At 53.4% G+C, this 21,245-nt stretch overlaps 1 protein-coding gene across 2 annotated transcripts; it reads left to right on the forward strand.

The window, feature by feature from the left end:
• The first annotated feature begins 1,169 nt into the window (after window positions 1-1,169).
• On the forward strand, window positions 1,170-20,976 carry ARRDC4 (arrestin domain containing 4). 2 transcript variants are annotated; one of them, XR_005067526.1, is made up of 9 exons: window positions 1,170-1,668; window positions 5,600-5,666; window positions 5,918-6,065; window positions 8,036-8,138; window positions 9,110-9,366; window positions 9,875-10,037; window positions 10,538-10,695; window positions 11,103-11,544; window positions 20,965-20,976. XR_005067526.1 is itself a non-coding variant. In XM_037053708.1 (8 exons), the coding sequence occupies exons 1-8, from the start codon at window positions 1,380-1,382 to the stop codon at window positions 11,157-11,159; spliced, it is 1,242 nt and encodes a 413-aa protein (XP_036909603.1). In that variant the 5' UTR covers window positions 1,170-1,379; the 3' UTR covers window positions 11,160-13,675. The 2 variants fall into 2 exon arrangements, 1 of the variants encoding a protein (XP_036909603.1); XM_037053708.1 differs by lacking the exon at window positions 20,965-20,976 and having other exon boundaries at window positions 11,103-13,675.
• Window positions 20,977-21,245: the final 269 nt, after the last annotated feature.

Raw genomic sequence — 21,245 nt, forward strand, 5'->3', positions numbered from 1 at the left:
GAGCGCACCCTGGAAGCTATTCCAGGTAAATAAAATGGTCAGAGAAGAACAGCCATTTCTGAACTTGAGCCAGGGCTCGGTTTGTGGACTTTTCTACTTTCCTCTTTGAGAGGAGATAAGAAAACTTTGAACTTGTAAAGCCTTGTGACAGCTCCCTGTTAATTGCCTAAACGCAGAGAACAACGGAACAACCTTTACTTGGGGATCCTTAGAGAGAAAAGAAATAGCGACCGCACGCAAGATTTTACACCCCGGTGGGAGATTAATGGTTCTTTAACAGCACGCAAACTCGGACTTTTTATAAGGGACGACTGAACGGGGCTAGAAACCGAGGACCTGTTGGTGGAGATGGGAAGGAAGATGAAACAAGAAAAGGAGACCGAGAACGGGAAAAGAAGTGTGGGCGTGAGCAAGTCATGAAAACAACTGGAAATCGTCGCGGCCTATGATACTGAAGTAGGGCAGAAACTTGCATGGCAGGTGCGGTGCAGAAACTGATTCATCACACGACCTTATTTAGAGAGGCTGTCACCCAGCGGGAGAACCACAGCCCTAATTCCCACCTTAAGAAAGAGTGGGAACTCGGAAACTCTGGAGAAGAGGGTCTCTGGAAGCTGGAGGTTCGGGCGTCCATCTTGCCCACTTAGTTCAGGTTCCGAGGTATTCGGCCCCCAAATCTCACAAGGAAATGCTGCTGGGCTCCATTTCCCTGCACATTTATTTCCCCTGGAGCACGGCAGATGTAATCATAAACACTGCCGGTTCAGCCACAACTTCTTGTTCTTGGACGAACCCAGTGACTCCCCGCGAAGGATCCCCACGCTGCCAAAAACCCCGCCCCCGTTCGTAACCATAGGAACGGTGACACGCCAAGACGGGGATTCCCGGTTCCGCCCCCTCCCTCCCGAAGATTGTTTCCCCACTGTCTGTCCACATGGGCGCACCGCCTCACTATTGGTCAGTGTCCCAGCACTGTGCCTCGCTCCAGCCAATAAGCGGCCTGTGCACGTGCACAGTTGCGTATCCCGATAGGTCACCACTACCTGATCACGCACTGCCTACCTGCCACAGCCGTTTCAAGGGTCTCCAATGAAGTGACTCAGTAGCGACTTACAACCAATCGGCACCAGCCAGGGCTCGCGTCCGACCTATGGGCGCGCGCCGGGGGTGGGCTGTCCCAGCCCGGTTACACTCCCAGCGGGGTTTGTTAAAGCGACAGGAGCCACGGCGCGCTAGGGTTCCTCTGGCCACCGCACAGCTGGCACTGCGGCCCTCCATGTGCGGCTGGTGCCTTTGACAGCGGCGCCCCTTTGCTTCCGACCCCCGATCCGGGCGCTGCCCACCTATCTGGCGCGGGTGCGGCAGCGTCGCCCGGCGGGATGGGCGGCGAGGCGAGGTCCGCGGAGGCCGTGGGCTCCGAGGGTCGCGTGAAGAGCCTGGGTCTGGTGTTTGAGGACGAGCGCAAGGGCTGCTACTCGAGCGGCGAGACAGTGGCGGGGCATGTGTTGCTGGAGGCGGCCGAGCCGGTGGCCCTCCGCGCGCTGCGCCTGGAGGCCCGGGGATGCGCCACTGCCGCCTGGGGCCCCGGCGCCGGCTCCGCGGCCCCGGCCTGCGTCTCGGAGGTGGAGTACCTGAATGTGCGCCTGAACCTGCGCGAGGCCCCGCCCGGTGAGCGCGGCGACAGCGCCGGTGTCCCCTCCCGGCTGCAGGCATCTCCAAGGAGGGGGACGGGGGTGGGGGCGGCCGGAAGATGCCCACCTGCCAGGTGTGCGGCTGCGGGCGTCCGGGGGTGGGGTCCGCCCGCCGGGTGGCCAGAGTCTCAGTTAGGTCGCTGGTGACGCACGGGTAACAATGCCTGCGCCCCCACCTCACAGCTCGGTGGGGGGGGGGGGTGGGGGGGGCAGGGACAGCGTGCAAGTTGGGTGCATGCCTCTTCCCGGGACTTTCCAGGACCGCTCGGGGAGGGAGCCGTTGTCATGGAAACCTATGAGGAACGGTCAGGAATCCAGCCCCTGGGGATCCCGGTCTTGTCCCATCTGGCCAGAGGGACGGAGGGCGGAACCAGAGTCTGAGGGTCCTTGCTCTGGTGCCCCGTGTTTCACGGGCCTCCCCTTCTTCCCGCCCTGAATCTAGAGGCTCCTCCTCGGCTCCTGATGAATTAGCAAAACCTCTGGAAGACGCTAGTGGGTCCGGAGGGGTAGCAGTTCAAAGGAAGTGCTTCTTGACCATCACCCTTGCTGTCCTTTCTCTGGGGAGCACAGGGAACTGAAGGATTCTGCCTCTACCTTACATTCTTTTTATGTGTTATTTTTGCTGCTCTTTCCTTTTCACCCAACCCCCCTCCACCCATAGGCCTTTCCAGACACATGGTGTCTGGGGGAAAGGTCACCGTTCCTTTCCACTCTTGCGAGGGCCAGTGAGTGGTGTAGGGTTCCAGAAGTCTCCACGTGGGGACCCACGGTGTGGGTGTACCACTGAGTGCGTACACTGATTGCCACTAATCATCAGATCAGTAGGAATGTTGAGTCCTGGTCTTCCTGTAGTGGGTGGACCCGATCCTGCCTTTCTGCCTCCTGAGCCCAAGAGTAAAATGCACTGTATCTTTAACCCTTGCTGTGCCTTACACAAAATCAACAGAATGTGTAGCTTTGCCTGGTCCTACTGTGGACAAGGAGGCTGTCCACAAATCAACAGAATGTGTAGTTTTGCCTGGTCCTACCGTGGACAAGGAGGCAGTCCACAGTTCAGGGCTCAAGGGATGGGAGAATAGAGCCATGCCCACAATTGCAGTGAGGAGAGATGCTCTTGGAACCCAAGCCCAGCATTGGAATACCAAGTGTGGGGCGCCAGGGACCCTTGTTACCTGCCTGTGTGCACCTTCATCAGCAATATGGCTCCCAGGCCCAGTCAACTCACACCTGCCCCCAGAGGAAACAGACCACACCGATTTTTGGAGGGCTGCCTGGAGGAAGGGGCCAGGGAGGCAGAAATAAACTGGCTTGTGTCCAGGACTTTGGACTCTGTCTCGGGGCCCAGGGCTACTGAGTAAATAAATGTAAGAGTAATAGCAGTTAGACCTGCTTAGCAAAAAAGTAGCAAAAAAACCCCAAAAACAAAAAAACCTGTTTTGCGAAAATCTGGGCTAACAACTAGCATTTTGATCCACAAGTCCGATCCTGTGTTTTCATTCCAATGGAACAGAATGTCCAAACCTAGACCCCTTGAATGGCTTGCTTTTTCAGAATGGATCGTGACAAATACTGTTTGACAATATTCGTCAAAACTAATGTTTCACTTCAAAGTCCTGGTTTTCATTGATTTCACACAGAGGACGGAAAAAAAGATCACTCCTGTTATCTGTAGCTTGGAAGAAGCAGTAAGTTTAAACAGTTGTAGATTCTCGGGGCCGTTTAATTCCCAAACCTGAGTTTTAATCACCTGAAGAAATGTTCAGGATGCTGAGAGTTCAGGGGAAGGGCAGCTTGGGGATCTGTTCTCAGGTGCCTCTGTGGATCACGCTTTGGCCTTGCTAATCTAATCCCACTGTTTGCTGTCATTGGGATTGAATTGTGGTAGAGAGACCAGGCAGACCAGAGAGTTGGCTTCCGTCCTCGGGCGGCCACCAGCAGTGTGACAGTGCCCAGGAGCCCCTCTCTCCTCCTGAGCCCACCCCTAACTGTGCGGTGGTCTCCCAGCCCCCCAGGAGCGCAGGACCCTGAGCTGATGAACCATCTCCCTGTGACAGGTGGTCCTCAGTACAGAACAAAAGGACACTCGATCCGTCTGGGAGATCCTTCTAAGTGAATAGATGAGAAAGGGAAAGGAAGAAAACAGCCCTGATTCCAAATACTATGACCCAGATGTGTCAACCTTCCCCACTGTTTTTCCTGTTTGTATTTTGCGGTGATCGAAAAGCTCATTTTAAATGTCATAGGCCCCATGTTGATTTGTCTTGTCTGTGAGGCTGGAACCTCCTCGCTCCCTGACCCTCTCTCAGTGTCCTGAGTCACTCTCTCCCCTGCATTGGGCTGTCATGCCCTGCCTCATGCCATTCTGCCATGGCCATGCCAGCCCTGACACCCACCCCTGTCCTCAGGGCGCCCATCCCCACCCCCACGGGCTCCAGGCCTCTTTGGCCCCTGCTTATGCACAAGGGTCCAGCCTCACCACCCCCCACGGCTCTGTTTGAGGCCTGGAGTTACTGATCCTTCTGCCCAGAGTGCCTGACGCCCACGTACCCCATGTGCTGACCCCCAAGGGAGTCTGCAGTTTCTGTCGGCCTGCGCCCAGGGTCTGGCTCTCGCGCTGCCGTCCCCCGTAGGCTCACACCTCGGTGGCCTGTTCCCTCTGCCTCCCGGTCCCCCACCCGTGGACTGGTCCTGTTTGAATGACCTTGAGTGGCAAATCCTTTGTTTCCCCCAGTGTATCATACAGCAAAAACTGGGGACCGACTGGGAAGACAGTGAGCCCGTGAGGTGTGCCAGCTTTCCTGAAAGTACGAGGTTCAAATGCTCACCGAGGTGGTAAAGGTCTTAGGATTCCAGGATTTAGGTGAAAGAAATGCCCCGTTTCACTGGGGATTGCTGCCTCTTAATTCTGTAAATGAATGTATGCAGTGGGCATCTTCATTTGGTACCAAGTGACCAGGCAAACCTCACAGGGAGTGCTCAGTCCACACCGCCCTTTCTCCACCTTCACCATCCCGCCACGAGGGACTTCCACTGTCAACCTGAGTCTGTGGGCACCAGACGAAGGGCAGGTTTACAGGTGTCTCTGTACAGCTCCCCGGGCAGCACTGCAGTGGGGAGCTGGCCCTGGGTCCGAGCAGCACGCAGGGCCTCTGGCCTGGCCGGGTCCTGCCACACCTGGCCACCCAGCCTCCTCACCATCACGGGGATAAGCCACTGTGGGAAAGCAAGCGGAGCTGGCAGACCCAGGGCGGGAGGAAGGGGTCGTGGCCACGCTTGGCCAAGCTCTCTGCATCTGAGTTAACCGCGAAGAGACCCCACACATCCCGAAGACCTTGAGTGGAGTAACTCTTGCTCGTGACTTGCCTGTTGGTTGGCTGTTCAGTATTGTGCTCAGTACGCGCAATATTCGATGTAAAGTTTCACCTCCTTGTCCCCCTGTGCCCAAGGTACATGCAGTCTGGTTTTTAGGGTATATTTGAAAGGAGTAGAACGATTTTTTTTACTTAGCTTTCAGTCAAATTTAATACTGGTGTCTGATGTCAGTATAATAGTGTACTCATCATACTAGTGTGAGAGTGGAATAAACATGTTTGTGTACATGTACATACAGGTGTATGCATGTATTTGTGTACATGGGGGCTCTGCACTCTGACACTTTATGGTAGTTACTTGTGTCATTGTTTGAAGACAGAAGCCTATATACGTGTATATGTGTGTGTGTGTGTATATATAGTGAAACTTGGTACAAACGAATTCAAAGTTTCATTCCCTCAATCTCAGTTTACTGAACTTTTTTGGAGTAGACTAGATGTTATAGCCAGGAAAACCTTGAAAAACACCTGGTTCAGGTGACAAAGGTCTCGACCTAGTGCTAACCTTAGTTAAATAACATGTATTCTCTTTTTTAGGTGAGGGCACCCTCTCGTTACCGCCTGGAAAACACGAATTCCCTTTTAGCTTTCAACTTCCATCTGAGTAAGTGACACCCCTGTAACCGCTGCGATTGCCTCTCCTGCCCCGCGCCCCCCCCCACACACACACACATACACGTATGGGTGCGAGTCTCTTCTGACTCTCGGGCGCGCGTGTTCACCCTGCAGGGCCCCAATACACCAACGTCACTCACACTCGTTTTCCTGTTCACCAAACCAACGAGTTAACAGCCTTTCCCGGTTTTGATGAGCTGACAAGTAAACTTAGGAATTCTTTTCTATGGCTTTGTTCAGGCTGTTAGTCACCTCGTTCACCGGGAAATACGGAAGGATCCAGTACTGCGTGAGAGCGGTTTTGGAGCGGCCCGGGCTCCCCGCCCAGAGCGTGCAGCGGGAACTCCAGGTGGTCAGCCACGTCGATGTCAACACTCCAGCTCTGCTAGTAAGTTTCCCTCCTTCCTGCCCTTCTTCCTGCCCTCTCTTCCTCTTCCTTTTCAGCGCTGGTGCATGAATTTGCATTGGGCCCATTTAGAGCTAGTCTGTCCTGTTCTCTCCGATACAATCTTGTAACCCATAGGCATTCCCTCTCAACGTGTGATTCTGGGTTGAGCAAATGACAGATCACGTGTGTTCATGCTATTGATCGCGTCCCGGCTGTTCTGGGCTGCTTCTGCCAAAAAGTTACACAGGCTGGAGACGCATTAATCAGGCTTAATAATAATGATGCTCACATGCAGAGAGTGGTTACTTTTACCAGAGCGGCCACACTCCCGGGGGCTGTGGGTATTCTAAAGTCTTCACTAATAGCAGGTTGAGGAGCAGTAATTACGGGAGAGTGTTAATCATGCCCAGCCTGCCATTGAGGCTCGGGCCATTATGCTGTGTGTCCTTCCATTCCACCCGTCATTTTAGAACATTAAGTAAGTGCACGCAGCTGTCTCGGGGCCCCTCTCACTGATCATTTCCTTATGACAGATTTGGCCACATGAAAGCATTGAACTTCTAATAATCCCCAGAAATACTGTAGACTGGGCAGAAAGATGAGGCTTTAAGTAACAACAGAATAGGCAAGATGGGAGCTAATGAGTGAGATTCTTTTATCTCAACCCATATTATCAAAATAATATAAAATTATACCTTATACTTTCATGATAGCTACTGGGACCTAATGGTTCTTCATTTAAATATGAATGAATGTGGGGTGTGTTTTTTTTAAACTTCCTAGAAAATGCTGAGGTAATTTGAACTTTCCATGAGGACGCCGATGTTTAAAAAGACGGATTTTTCGTGTCAGAGGTTTCTTTTTCTAGCCAGTGATTTTAAAGATAAGGAAGGGGAAAAGCCTCGAGTTAAAAATTGCTTAGCTCTATTTTCGCATGAGAATGGAAGAGAATGGACCATGATGTTTACCTTTAGGTTATAAAAATATATCAAATAGGCCCTGTTGGCGCATCTGTGGCCCAAACCGTAAAACAGCCGGCACCCAACTGACCTGGTTTCTAGCCGTGACCTGCTTAACACTGGTTTTGACGTTTGACGAGGCCAAGTGTCTTGCATTTTTAAACACTTCTTAGAATTGGGAGGTTAGCTATGACTAAACTCTTGAGGAGGCCACTGTGACAAAGGATTTAAAGAAATTTCTTTTTTGCCAAAAAGAGATACACGATTTATCCTTCACTACCCTTTCTTTAAATAAAAGAGAAAAAAATGGTGACTTTGGATTTGACGATGAACTGTGGTTTGTCACCTGGGAATGTAAAACCTGGTGCCGTTCGGTTTGAGGCTGTGGCACGGAGGGAGGAGGTACTTGCTGTCCTCTTTTGTATCCGTGACGCTGTGTATGCTGTGCCTTCCCTTACACGAAACCCAAAATCCACTCTGAATTGAAGACAGTTGAACTATATGCCTAATGATGCCTTTTGAAATAAGCAAAAAATAATAATAATGTATTTTAAGGTAAGCAAAAAAAATGGGGGGGTCTATTCCACATTTTTAAAATGCTGAAACAAATAGCATGTTCTGATGATTGACTTTTAAGCCAGTTCTCCTTTGACTGGATCTAAATACAGTCTTAAAATAGTGTCTGACACCGTAATTGGCACTACCAGAGGTTTTGATTGCTTTTGTAAAAAAACGGTCTGTCATTTCCCAGAAACACAATGAGCGTAGGGTAAAACTGGGTGGCGTCACCCTATTTGAATCTGATAATTCACCTCAGTTGTCCTAATAAGGGAAGGACTTTGAGTGCACTGTGTTTCAGTAAATATTTCACCCAATGTGTCACATGAAAAAAGAAATGCCTTAACTTGTTTTTTTTAAACATTTCTTCATGGAGAATAACATCATTTCGAGTTTTATGGATTCTTCTAGACTGGTTTAATTGACGTTGTCTTCTTCTTTGAACTTTTCAAGACCCCTGTATTGAAAACCCAAGAGAAGATGGTCGGCTGCTGGTTTTTCACTTCCGGTCCAGTCTCTCTGAGCGCCAAAATCGAGAGAAAGGGCTATTGCAATGGTAAGCAAGCACAGTGTCCTCAGAGTTCAGATGCAGTTCATTAATATCGCTAGTTAACTGTGAGTGACTTCCAGTGGTGTGTTTTGTCAGCGATGCAGTATATATTATGTGAAAGCGCAAACAAATGCTTCTGTTCTCAATATAAATCCCTGATGTGTGGGTAGCTTTGAGTGGATCGGTCCATTCTGGTGAAACCCCCGGCGTTGCGACTTCCATCCCGTTCCCTGAGTGACGAAGGTGGAAACTGGCTGAGTGGGAAACGCCAGAGCCTCACGGGCATGGGCACGGGCACGGGCACGCTGTGAAAGAACGTCCAGGTCAATGCCACTCAGAGGAGAGTGCTCGCCGCAGGACAACCCTGCTGGGCATGCTCACCGCAGGCCGGGAGTGCGGCCTACGGGGCTGGGATGGGAACACTGCCACGGTTAGGCTGATGTTAGAACTACCGTGGGGGGAAGGCCCCATTCTGTTCCGTGGACCTGGGTCCTGGCTCACTGGAAGTGAACGGGACCGGTGGGATGGTGGGTGTGAACCTTGCCCACGCCATCCATGGCTTCCTTTGTCCTTACCACCCAGTCTTTGAGAGCAAAGGCTCGTTCTGCTGTTGGCCCGGTGTTAATAGGGTGGGCACTAACGTGTTGGTAGTGACCTTTGGTACTCAGCAGGATACTCTACCATTTCTTGCATGTCCTACCTTAATTTTTAAAGGTGCTGGTAACTTGCATCACTTTAGAATTGGGAATCTAACGTTGCTGCATCGGGAAAGTGGGCAACGCAGCAATTAGGAACCAGCGTCTGCCCCAAACTGCAGACCTCACCTCTCCAACTTGGATTTACAGGTTCTCTCCATCAGGGCTCCTCGGCTGTTACCGCGCTGTTGCCCACCTTCCAGCTTGACCTCCTGACAGCTCTGTTGCGCTGTGGTGAGAACCTTCTGGAACGTCTCCAAAGGCTTTTTGTTCTCTTTTTAGGAGAAGCTATTCCAATCTATGCAGAAATAGAAAACTGTTCCTCCCGACTGGTGGTTCCCAAAGCCGCCATTTTCCAGACCCAGACGTACCTAGCCAGTGGGAAGACCAAGACCGTCCGGCACGTGGTGGCGCAGGTGCGCGGGAACCACATCGCCTCCGGCAGCACGGACACCTGGAACGGGAAGATGCTGAAGATCCCGCCCGTCGCGCCGTCCATCCTGGACTGCTGCATCATCAGAGTGGACTACTCCTTAGCGGTAAGCGCGGCTCTCCACGCAGGGAAGAGTGTGCAGGATGCGGCGGCACGGGCCTGGGGCAGGAGCGTTGGGCACCTGGGGAAATGTCCTTCCTGGTCCATGGCATCACAGCGGACGGCGGGCCAGACGGAAGTTGGCCTTTGTCTTTAATCACAAACTAGCCCCTGTGGGATTTCATGACCTGGTGTAAGAGAAGCAGGTGCCTTCCGGGTGCTGGTTGTGTGGGAGATGCTCTTCACTTGCTCTAGTCACTGTGTGGGCCACACCTGCTCACAGCGAGGTGCGTTCAGGCCACGCTCCCCATCACTCAGTGTGCCCGGTCCTTTGTGGGCTGTCCCTGGGGTCTGCCCTCATTTGATCAGGCCTGGACAGTGCACAGCTGTTGGGGGGGGGGGCGGGTGACAGAGACCCTTCTTTCTACGAAAAATCATCAATCAGCTCTTCTTACTACGAGGTTTAACTTTTTGTGGGCTTCTCTGTGTCTGTCTGTCTCTTCCCGGCCTGTCAGGTGTATATTCATATTCCCGGTGCCAAAAAGCTGCTGCTGGAGCTGCCACTGGTGATCGGCACGATCCCGTACCACGGCTTTGCCAGCAGGAACTGCAGTGTGGCCAGCCAGTTCAGCGTGGACATGAGCTGGTGGGCCCTGGCGCTGCCCGAGCAGCCTGAAGGTAGAGGTCTGGGGTTCTTCCAGGACGGGCTGTGCACACAAAGAACCTACTAAGTGTTCAGATGTCATCCCACTGCTATTGTAACTGTCCTCATTCCCAGTGCCCAACACCCTCGATCACCCCCCCCAGATGGGCCTCTGGTGGTTGAGGTCATCCCAACCTCGAGGCTGCGGGTGCCAGACCCAGGAGGAAAAACCGCGCTTCCCGGCTGTGATTTACGCTAGTGAGACAACAGTCGGGATCCACGTACAGTGTCCTGCATGTTCTGTAGCCACCGTTCAGTGATTTTTTTCATGTCTCAGAGAGCAGACCATAATCACTGCTGGTAGTTTCGCCAAAGCACACTCTACTAAACAGGCGGGGACACTCACTGGTCAGAGGGAAGACTGCCGTCGTTTTACCATGAACTTGAGAGCTGCCCTAGTTCTCTAGGGTTCGGAGGGGTCAGGGCGGTTGGGTGTTGCGTGGATTTCTCAGCCCGAGCCCCCTCCCTGTTGCAGCCCCCCCGGAATACTCAGACGTGGTGTCCGAGGAGGCGCTGTCCAGGCACGGCCCGCCCCACCCCGCGCTGCCCAGCTGGGGGGCGGCGGAGGCACACTGCCCCGCCTTTGCCTGCATTCCGGACTTCCGCCTCCAGCCTCCTCCTCTTTACTCAGAGGTAAGCAAGGCGGAGGGACATCAATCCCACTTGCATTGTGCTGTGGGTGAATAATCCTTTGTGTCTGTGGCTAATAATCCTAACCAGTAGGGGATGCATGCTTTAAAACAACCTCTTACGGCGATGACAGATTATCACTGTGTCATTCACCGCCGTTTCTGCACCTTCCTTGTCACCTGCGGCCTGCTGTAGCATGGATTGCCGCCTGGGTGTCTGATGAAGCCGTGTGGCACCTGGAGACTGGGAGCGGCCTCCTGGGGCTTAGCAGTGACCCCAGGCTCTGAGCAACTCTGTGCACACCCAGCATGGAATCCAAGATAGAGTCGTTTCTAGGAAGCAGGCGAGGCTGGGGTGCCTGTGGCGGGGATCGGGGACCCACTAGTAATCCGGCCTGCTCTCTCTTTCAGGTGGATCCGCATCCTACCAACGCAGAAGAGACCCAGCCTGTCTCCTTCATTCTGTGAATGTATCTCGGGAATCACTGTGATCGTCCGTCCCCCGGGGGAACCTCGGCTCTTTTCCTCTGCCTTCGGGGCACAAAGGAGGGAAGATTCGCTTAGGAACCCAAGTGAACATCACCAAGAAATTAAAAGAGTACGTGAGCTGACCAGCAGGCTGGCGGGATTGTTGCCTGAATTTGTGGTGGGGCTGTGTGTCTCCTTTGAAGAATGGAAGTGCATGGAAGTCACAGAGTGTCGTGGGAGCCCCGACAGTGACGGAATAAGAGGAGGGGCCTGTGCTGACCACGCTCTGTGTGACCAGGAGAGGCACTATGCAAGGGTCCTCAGAGCGGAGCAGAGGCCACCCGGGCGCCCTGCAGTGGGGGGACCTGACTATGGAGAAGTCTGAGTCCAAATGCTGACTGAGACCCCCAGGGGCCGGGGTCCTCCGACCCCTTCCCTCGCATGTCCCGTAGGCCTGCGGTTCGTGGAAGACCTGTTCCTGAGACTGTGGCGGCCGGAGGCCCTAAGAAAGGGATTCGGCTTCCACTCTTTCTGGGCCCATTTGAAACATAGTTGATACATTGGCAGTCGAGTATTAGGAACCCAAGAAAGAGTCCCTTGAAAGGCATGTGAGTGCGAAGGGGAAAGATGAATTCCCACGCGGGGACACCTTCTGTCCGAGGCTGTGGTTTCTACCCTCTTTAGTACTTGAACAGGACTCGTGTGTGGTTTTTCTCACGTCCTGTTTACCTAAGAGCGTACCAGACAGAGAAGGGGAAAGGTGCACCCTTAGGGCGTCACGGTACCCACACAAGAAGGGGATACAAGGGCTCCTTCTAACCTACCTCCAGTGGGCGATCAGGTGTTTGCAAACTCGGCCCGACGGGTCTCGGCAGAGCCTGGCCCCCGGCAGGGGCGCCTCAGCTCGCCTGTCACGGCACCTCGAACCGGACCGGGAAGCCCCTACAGGGTTAGCATCAGGTGGGCGTTAAGGCAGGTAAACCAAAGGGTACTTCAAAAGAAATGCAAGGCTGAAAGAGGGTAGAAATGCCATTTTTTGAAACAGCGCGGACTGGGTTCCTGCCAGGAGACGCGCACCCCCTGAGGGCAGGCACTGCCTGGTACCTTGTCCATCCAATTCCTTAGTGATTCTCTGGAAACTGTGATTTTATTGTTCTGGTGCAATATTTTATTAGCATTTAACCTCAGGCTGTTGAGACCAACGGGATTACGTTGCTGCCGAACATCCTCCGCCCTCCCGAGCAGAGGGGCTTTGGCCGCCGCCCTGCTGGCGTGAGAGCTGAGAGCGCTTCTGTGTGGGAGCCGGAGAAGCCGGGGTGCCTGTGGCGGGGATCGGGGACCCACTGAGGTTTTCGTTTGACGGAGAAATCCTGGCGCTTCCCATGGGGAACACTGTGCTTCGCTGAACAGAACGGTACATTCGGCGAGAAGGAGGAAAATTCTGCCAAGGTTAAATGTTGTAGTTAAAAATTAGTTGGCCATTAGGCGATCCAATGATCAGGGGTTTTTCTCAGAACAGGAGGTAAGGGGGGGTGCCTCAACCCTCTGGACACACCTATCTCCTCTGCACTGTGTTAGCATCACACCTGTTTCTCGGCATAAGCCACCGTTTAAAGTCGATACTGATGCTCGTGGTACTGAAACTGCCACCCAACTGTTCCCTGCCTTGGTTTTTGATTTTGGTGGTTCTGGTGTGTGTTTTAAAACAGGTGTGGGTACTGAAGTTCCGTCCAAACCGTTTTTCCTTTTAAAAAGACCGTCTTCTGCTGTTGGCTGACTTCTGATTTGTTTGTATGGCTCACGAGACACCGTCCATCCCCAGGACGGGAAGTCAGAGTGAGGGGTTGTGGCGGAACAGTGTGGGGGTTGGGGGGGGAGGAAGTCTGTTCAGCTCCCGGTAGAGAAGCCACTACTTCCTACCGCCCTTCACTGGGCTGGCTCCCTCCCCTTTATCAGTGAGGTCGTGAAGTGAACAGACCCTGGAAGCAAAGCTGATGGACGTGGTAGCTTCTAAGAGAACAGCCAAGTGCAGGTTGCCTTACTGAATTCCCATCGGTGTATCTGACCTCCAGCAGCGGGCTGGAACCCCACCCCTTTTCTCAGTGAAGAAGTCATTTCATGAATGCAGCCAAATCTGCATGAGGACAGAATACTTGGAAATGAAGGCAAAAAATCTAGCTGCTGCGTTTGCTTGCATAGCCCATTGTGTGGTTTGCGAAGAAACCGTGGCCTTAGAACTTCCTTTTCGATGCAAAAATGCCGCGATTAAAACTGTGCAGCTTTGGGCGCACAAAACCCTTCTGTGGGCAGAACCCTGATTTTCGTTTCGTTTTGCACAGTAACAAACTCAGTAGGCAGGGGTTATGTTTTCCGTAAGTTGACCATGAATGCTTTTTTTAAAATTTCTTTTTTTTTACTGAAAATGTAACAACCCACAGGGGGGAAAAAAAGATTGTATTTTGTACTCTTGTTTGAACCCTATGGGTTCCTTTTATCAATAAACCGATCACACTGAGGCCAGGAGTTGCTCGTTTTGTTTCCTGTCGGTGGGACTGCGGCTTAAATTGTTACAGACGGAGGGGAAATCGATACCGTACCAAAAGCCTTACGGCTGGACAGACGCTTTCCTGTCTGGTGCTGTCCCGAGGCCAGACCTCGGGGCTCTGGGCCAGTTGGCTAGGGGGCTCAGTCTCCCCAACATCATCAGCTTTTGGCACCCCATGAAGAAAAAAGTTAGGATGAGTGAATACGCTTAATTAAGCTCTGCTGGTGCTTGGGAGAGTGTTATCCGCTTTTATTCCCAAAGAATCGTGGCCACTTTTTAGTTTCTGGAGTTTTCGTGGTGTTGGACCAGAACCTTTCTGGAGCTGATTTAGTCGGGCCAGTGGGACCTCACTAGCCCGAATAAACCTCTCCTCTCGCCCTGAGCACGCGCACGGCATGTGTGCTTTATACAAGGAATTCGAAAACCACCCAGATCTTCTGTCCTGGGGAAAATTAACCATAACTAACTGTTTAAAACAAAAAGCCCAGTAATGTACTCTCCCGGTGTTTATAACATGAGATCGTGCTAAGTAATAAGAGGTGTTCGCATCTGCACTTGGAATGAACGTGAATTGAGGTAAGTATCTCATGCAGTGGGTATTGAGGTGAAATTCAAGCTTCTGTAGTTCATCCTGTGAAGTTGGGTGGATTATAAAATTTAGAACCAGGCAGGCCGTTATGGGGAATCGAGGCCAAAGCCCTCTTCTGGCCCAGGAAGACCCCAGAGCCCAGAGGTGCACCCTGGAAGTCTGGCCTGCCTGCCCCTGTGAGGGCCTTGCTCACGCCCACACTTCCCGATTCCACGGCTTTGACAGGAGCTACGAGGCAGCGATAGCTTTGCCCAGTGGGAGCCTCGCAGACCCGGACACGAAGCAGGGCCACTCAACGACGTTGAGATCTAAAAGCCCTGACTCCTGAAAGGATGCCCGACTGACCAGATTGCTTCCTAAGTGTGTTTAACTAGTAGCTGGAACCTTTTCTTCAGCAGATTTTGAAAGAATTACAGACTCTGAAGAAGCGGCCTTTTACTAGAGCGATCCTGTGGACCATCACCCAGTCTCCTCCGCAGGTAACGCCTCACTCCACCAGCACATTCTCAACGTCAGGAAATCGATGTGGACACAGTGCCTGCAATCAGCCCGAGCTCGGGGGCTTGCCTGGGTATCCCTTGGTTTTGAATGTGCTCAGAGTTCTGGGCTGTGCCTATGTGTCTAGTTCTATGGCATTTTATCACACGTCTGGGTTTGTATCATCCCCACAATCAAGATACGGGACTCCATCCCCACCGGGAAACGCCCGTGGCCCTGTGCAGTCACACCCTCCCCTGCCCCAGCCCCTCGGCCCACCTGTCCTCCCCCCTGTAATGTCACCCGGAGGACACTAGGTGATAGGGGTCATTCGGTGCGTGCCTCTTTGGTGGGCTTCCCCACTCAGATCTAACAACGTTCAGATCCAGCCGAGTTATCAAGAGTCTGTGCTTTTGTGTTTCAGCTGAGACATTTTAAAAGACACAAACTGACGTCCAAAATTTCATTTTACAACTTGCACTTGCAAAGAAAATGTGTTCACAGTTATGTGCACACGATACCTTTGTCAATAGTTCGGTTTTGAATCCGGGAACTACTTTTCATGTTGAATATGTAAAAAGGCAGATCGCTACAAACTTAGGGGCTTGCCGGGAGCTTGTCTAAGCGCTCTAAGGAATCTTCCTTAAATAGCGAGCTACTGTATGATAAGGAGCAAAATACACTCGTATGCATATGCAAGTATAGACCAAGGAGAAACTGCCTTGGATGGTTGACCCTATCAAGCTCCTGAATAGGGTGAGTTTAATGCAGCTTTCACAGGAGAGAAATTACATTTACCTTTGTGTCTTTTGCACTAAATTCTGTTCCTTTTCTTTGCTGTCTGTTCTTTGAGTCCCTTCTTCCCCGTACCACGTCCTAATACCTGCAGTGAGAAGCCCCCTTGAGAGCTGAGAAAAATGAACTGGAAAGCACACCCTGAGTGTTAAGGAAACAATACTGTGAAACACAGACCTGCTCCTTAACAGTACGCAGCTTTTCCAGGCAGGAGAAATCACTTTACAGAGGCCCTTAACGTACGCATGTAGGGAGTGTTGCTCTCCCACATGACGTGAATCTCAGCCACGGAATGAGGCAGCAACAAACGCTCAGTGAGTGGGGGAGGGCAGACAGAAAGCGGTGATGAGAGCCCGTGCCCAGAATGTCACTGTCACTGAGTCCTAGAAAAATGCTGCCCAGGTAGAGTGCCTCTGTGTGTCCCGCTGGGGGCGGTTCTCCCCAACTCACAGTGTCAAGAAAGCAAGATGCCCTGCATGGGCAGGGCGTGACGCCTGGGGAAGCACCTCTGGGTGAGAATCAGTGAAAACGGAGCGGGTCCTCATACACTGGCAAACGCCCCCGCCCACCCTGTACACTCACACACAGGCACACACACTCAGGCGCCCCAATCGCCAACCTCTCGTCTCACCTTGACCTTCACACCTGGGTCTACTGGTTCACAGAGGAATGTGAGTCCCGTCACACGAGGCAGAAACAGGCGACAGCTCCCTGCTTCCTCGGGGACTGGTGGCCAGCACCCCGTGCCTGTCTCCCCCCCGACATACAAGCCTAGTAGGGGAGTCAGGGAGATTGTGCCGTGCCGGATGAACAAATCGGGGGTAGTGGATGCCAGGAGTTGCTCTTTAAAGAGAAAGTGACACCACGGTCACTGACCCACGCTGCCCGCAGCCCCCTCTCTGTGCAGTAACTGCAGGATGCAGAAGTCCCACACAAAGTAACAGTGCTCATGCAGGCCACATTCAGTGTGCCATGCACACACACACTTCGCCAGACCGTAGGCGCCATCCCAGAGTCCACGTGAGAAACCTTCGAGGTTTGATCACTCGCGGGTATTCATGTCACTCACTGCAGACACTCACATCTGCCCTCACCTGCCTGCACCAGTGTGCCCAGTGGACTCAAGGACAGGACAGAGGTTTGTGGCCCGTAGTTCGTTAGCTTCCTTCAAACCCCGCACAAAGCCACAGACGCTTTGCCTGTCGCGTGGAGACTTCACCCCACAGGCGAGATGGCTCGCCAAACGCCGCTCTGCTCACACAGCGGGGGACTCCAGAGGGGGCACGTGATCGTCACGGATTCGCTCCACTACTAGGGGGAAAACCCCACAAAGCATGTGCCCGATATTTGGGCTAATGGGTGGGGTACTGGTGGGCAGCGAACAGACGAAGGGCACGGAGGCTCTCCTGTATTTCACACAGCCCTGGTCACTGCAGGCCGGGATTCTAAAGCAAAACCCTGGAAGTAAAATGCAGTGGTCCGTGGTGTAACCGGGGGGGCGGAGCCCGCAGGGGTCAGTGGGAGGAGCCTCACTGCGAGGTCGCTCTGGGAGAGCTTTGCTTCCGGGGCATCAGCAGTTCCGAGGGAGCCGAAATGACTTACGGGGTAACAGCTCAGAGGCCCAGCACTTTTCTCCCGCTCTTCTCCTGGCCAACCGAAAGCAAGCTGAGGAAGCGTGGGCGTGCCTACCAGCAGGAGGACAGTGGCACTGAGAAAAAGCCTCCAGGCTCCTCTGTCTTCCTCAAGGGAAGATGAAGTCAGAGATGCCTGGCGAACCTCCGAAGAGAACCCATTCGCCAGAGCGGGGCCTGAAAGCAAACCTCAGCTATTCAACGGCCTTTTCAAGAAATGCAGAAAGTTGGCACCAGAGGAAACCGTAGCGGCCAACACCTAGTTTTATCTCACCCGGCAGAACAGAAAACCTAGGTGAAGGTGTCAGAAGATAGCTTATCTCCAGAGAGTGGCAGGGTCTCCTCGGGTAAGCGGGGCTTCCGTAGCAAAATCGATGGCGCTGCACCCAAACCTGCTTTCCGGCCACCAGCTCCAGCCCTGTCCTCCTGCAAACAAAATGAAGCAAAACGACCTCCCCCTGCCCACGGGAAGATGCCCGACGCGGTGTCTACATGGGATTTTCTGATGGCCCCAGCTCTGCTTCTGGTCGCAACACAGAAGCCTCCTGGGGAAGCACTGAGTAGGTGGGCGGGGGCCTAGCAAACTGCAGGTTAACCTTCCTCGTCCCGCCTCCCCCAGCTGTGTGCACGGGGGCTTCAGCTTCCCCCTGGCCGGTGCAAGGCAAACAGCCCTTCAGCCTCTCCAAGGCCGACGCTGGAGGGAGCTGGTAGGGCACTCCCGGCCCAAGCCCAGTCTGAGCCTGGGCCCCCCAGCGCCCGCCTTGCTCAGCCACTGCCTTCCGCTGTCTTCGCAGGAAGCACTGAGCACATGCTCCCCACTCCACAAGACACCCCCCTGCAACCATTTCCCAAGTGGCTGCATCTGTTAGTGAGCCCTGGTTCAGGGTCAAGCCGGGGTCCCTCTGTCTGCATCACCGTGGGCAGAGTCACAGAAAAGTAGGGCATGTCACAGCGTGACGGAAGCAGGGAGCTCTGGTGACACACTGGGCCGAGGGGCACACCAGGCCTCTGTCAAGTCCGCACGAACCTGTCTTTCTGAGATACCCAAACCCTGTAGGGAGGAAGGAGGGAGAGCCTCTGAGCTCATGGTTCTGACCACAAGGTCAGGGCCAGGATGCCTGCAGGCCACTAAGGAGAAGCACAAGGTCACCCGTCTGGGTGTCTATAGGAAGGAACTGGGCACCGATGCACCCACGCACGGCCTTGCCTTGCACTTCACCTTGGTTCTCACTGCCTGCTCCACAGCAGGCTGGGCTCACGGGGANGCTCCCCACTCCACAAGACACCCCCCTGCAACCATTTCCCAAGTGGCTGCATCTGTTAGTGAGCCCCGGTTCAGGGTCAAGCCCAGGTCCCTCTGTCTGCATCACCGTGGGCAGAGTCACAGAAAAGTAGGGCATGTCACAGCGTGACGGAAGCAGGGAGCTCTGGTGACACACTGGGCCGAGGGGCACACCAGGCCTCTGTCAAGTCCGCACGAACCTGTCTTTCTGAGATACCCAAACCCCGTAGGGAGGAAGGAGGGAGAGCCTCTGAGCTCATGGTTCTGACCACAAGGTCAGGGCCAGGATGCCTGCAGGCCACTAAGGAGAAGCACAAGGTCACCCACCCGGTGCCCCTGCCTGGGGAGAACGATGCCTGGAAGATGGCTGACGTAACTTGGCGTCTGTCTTCTCCTCGCCTGTTTGGCTGGGGTGGGGGGTTCAATCTCTCGCAGAGTTTCTCTTACAAAAGGCCTCCCTGGGCGCTTCGCACAGACTCAGACGTGCGGGGGATTTTTATATTTATTACAGAGAGAGGCAAGCATCCGTTCTGCCTGTTTCCATAAACACAGACTGGCAATTAATGTGTTTGGTTCAAAAGCCTTCAAACATTTGTACATCCATTTGCACGTTTAAATGGCTCTGCAGAACAGTCAGGCAGGTGGTTAACTATATGTATATTAAATTCATAGAGAAACTGGTAATTTTCAATTATAATTGTCAGTTCACAGTTTACATGGTAAGGATTTTTTGAATAGACCCATTAGCCGATTTAGTTAGTTGGGGTTTTTATAAATCACGGTTTATTTGCTTATGCCACTTACGAAGGCGGAATTTTCAGCGCTCTCTCGTGAATCAATAAATGTTTACTTTGGTCTTTATTCTGCCCAAGCGCCAGTTTGACAACAGATGAAATATCGTCAGGTTTTTGTTAAGTAGCTGTTTGAATGTAGCTGGTTTATTAGCCGCGTTCTTTAGTATTATTACTCAGACAACGGTTGAAAAGTCTATTCATTGGCTATTAATGTGTTTTTATAAATAAAGTCGAACCAGGGCTGGATCGTAGCCCCTTGGAATTCTGCAAAGTATCTTCCTTCCCTGGTAATATCTTCCGGCAATAGAAACTTCGGAGCCAGTGAAGATCGGTCCCCTTTTTCTAAATGATATCCTTGAAAAGCAAAACTCGCAAATGGATGGCCCTGGCTTGCGCATAATAAAACTGGATGGTTCTTTCGCCGCGGATGGTATTTCCCTTTCCTAGGCGAGAGAAACCATCTACCAGCCTCTCGTTTGGCTTTTACAGCCCAGAGGCAACATGAGGCGGAGCCGTGGGGAGAGCAGGCTCTGGGGACCAGGAGCGGGGAGCCACCGGCCACTTGGCTCCGCCCTCCCCGCTGGGCACTCCGGCAAGCTGTTACTGGATTTCTCCTTTCGACAGGATCAGGAGGCACTTCCCAATCCCAAGGCACATCAAGGGGGCTGGTGGACCACTTTCTGCTAGTTTCCAAATGCCTGGAGCCCCCGACGGTCTCCTCCTAGCTCCCTAGCTCACTGTGTCTGTGACTGAGTGCCCCTCATTGACATCCCCCTCCTCGGTCCCCAGCCACCTGGGCGGGACCCCTGGAACAATATGAGAAACAGGAGGCCCTTACCCTGCTTCCTGTGGCCCCGACAGACGGTTTCCGAACCAAACAGATGGACCATGTGGTGACAGACCCCCTCGAGAGGGCACTCGGGGGCACGCCCCAGAGTTACTCAGCCACGGGGGGGACAGGCAATGGCAGACGGCCCCACAAACAAGTGTCGGTCTCAAGTCTCGGGACGTCGGGGACCATGGATACCCCCCGTGCTGCCCTCTAGTTTGAGCAAACACGCGTGGGGAGTCTCCTTTCAAAGTGAACGCCCCATGGCTCCCTCCTGCTGGCACCCGAACGAAGCGCTGACCCCACTCGCCAAGGTCGGCGATCCAGAGGTCTCTCTCCACTCGTGTCCACGGAGATTCCCAAGTGGGAAGTCACAGTAGGAAAAGGGTGATGCTCTACTCAAAAGACAGGCTTTCGGGCAGAGCACAGCGGCCACGTCAGAGGGTCTCCTAAGGGGGAGAAGACCCCCCACATCAGAGACTGGGACGTGCCTGCTGGCTCTGCAAGGAGGGGAGGGCCTCGGGCTGCTGGGCTAAGCAGTGGGGGACCGGACGCAGTGTCACGGTGCCCAGGGGGCCAGCACAGACCTCGTACGTGCGGAGGGAGCCCCGTGGGCGCGCAGCAAACACCAAGTCAATCTGGAAAAGTCACGTCATGCGCTCGCTTCAACCAAGAGGAGGGTGGAGTTGGACGCCAGGAAATTTTAACATCCAGGCGTCTCCTCCTCTGCTTTTCCCAGAACTGCCCCCCAAACTACCTTCTCTTCTTCTCCCTCAGCTGTTCTGGGGGGTGGGGGGCAGCGTCGCCATCATGGAGGAGCCTGGTGGCCGACTTCTCCCGGGGCGGAACCACTCAGGGGAGAGGGGGCAGGGGCAGACCTGGGGAGAGCTGCTGTTTATGCTTCTGTAGAAGACTGCAGCTCCAAGGGCGCAGCCATTATCAGCAACTGATAGCCTGTCTGGGTCGGGTAGAGAGTGAGAAAAGAAATAACGCAAAGGTCGCCTTCCATGAGGAAGTACGTCTGCGCTAAAAGATCAAAGCTTTTGAAATAATATTGTAATACAGTATCTGGACTCTCAGGCCCTTGTAGGCGCAATTCCCCTGCTGCCACCCATCCGAGCATATTGCTGGAACATTCCGGAAA

This window comes from Sturnira hondurensis, unplaced genomic scaffold (assembly GCF_014824575.4).
Source record: "Sturnira hondurensis isolate 20B ecotype Veracruz unplaced genomic scaffold, ASM1482457v3 Scaffold0007865, whole genome shotgun sequence".
NCBI lineage: Eukaryota > Metazoa > Chordata > Mammalia > Chiroptera > Phyllostomidae > Sturnira > Sturnira hondurensis.

Excerpts from the sequence above, each read along its gene's own strand:
- ARRDC4 (XM_037053708.1), top strand. The coding sequence starts at position 1,380 with ATGGGCGGCGAGGCGAGGTCCGCGGAGGCCGTGGGCTCCGAGGGTCGC. Across the intron at positions 8,139-9,109 it reads GAGAAAGGGCTATTGCAATG|GAGAAGCTATTCCAATCTAT; the intron begins GTAAGCAAGCAC and ends TTCTCTTTTTAG. Across the intron at positions 10,696-11,102 it reads CTCCTCCTCTTTACTCAGAG|GTGGATCCGCATCCTACCAA; the intron begins GTAAGCAAGGCG and ends TCTCTCTTTCAG.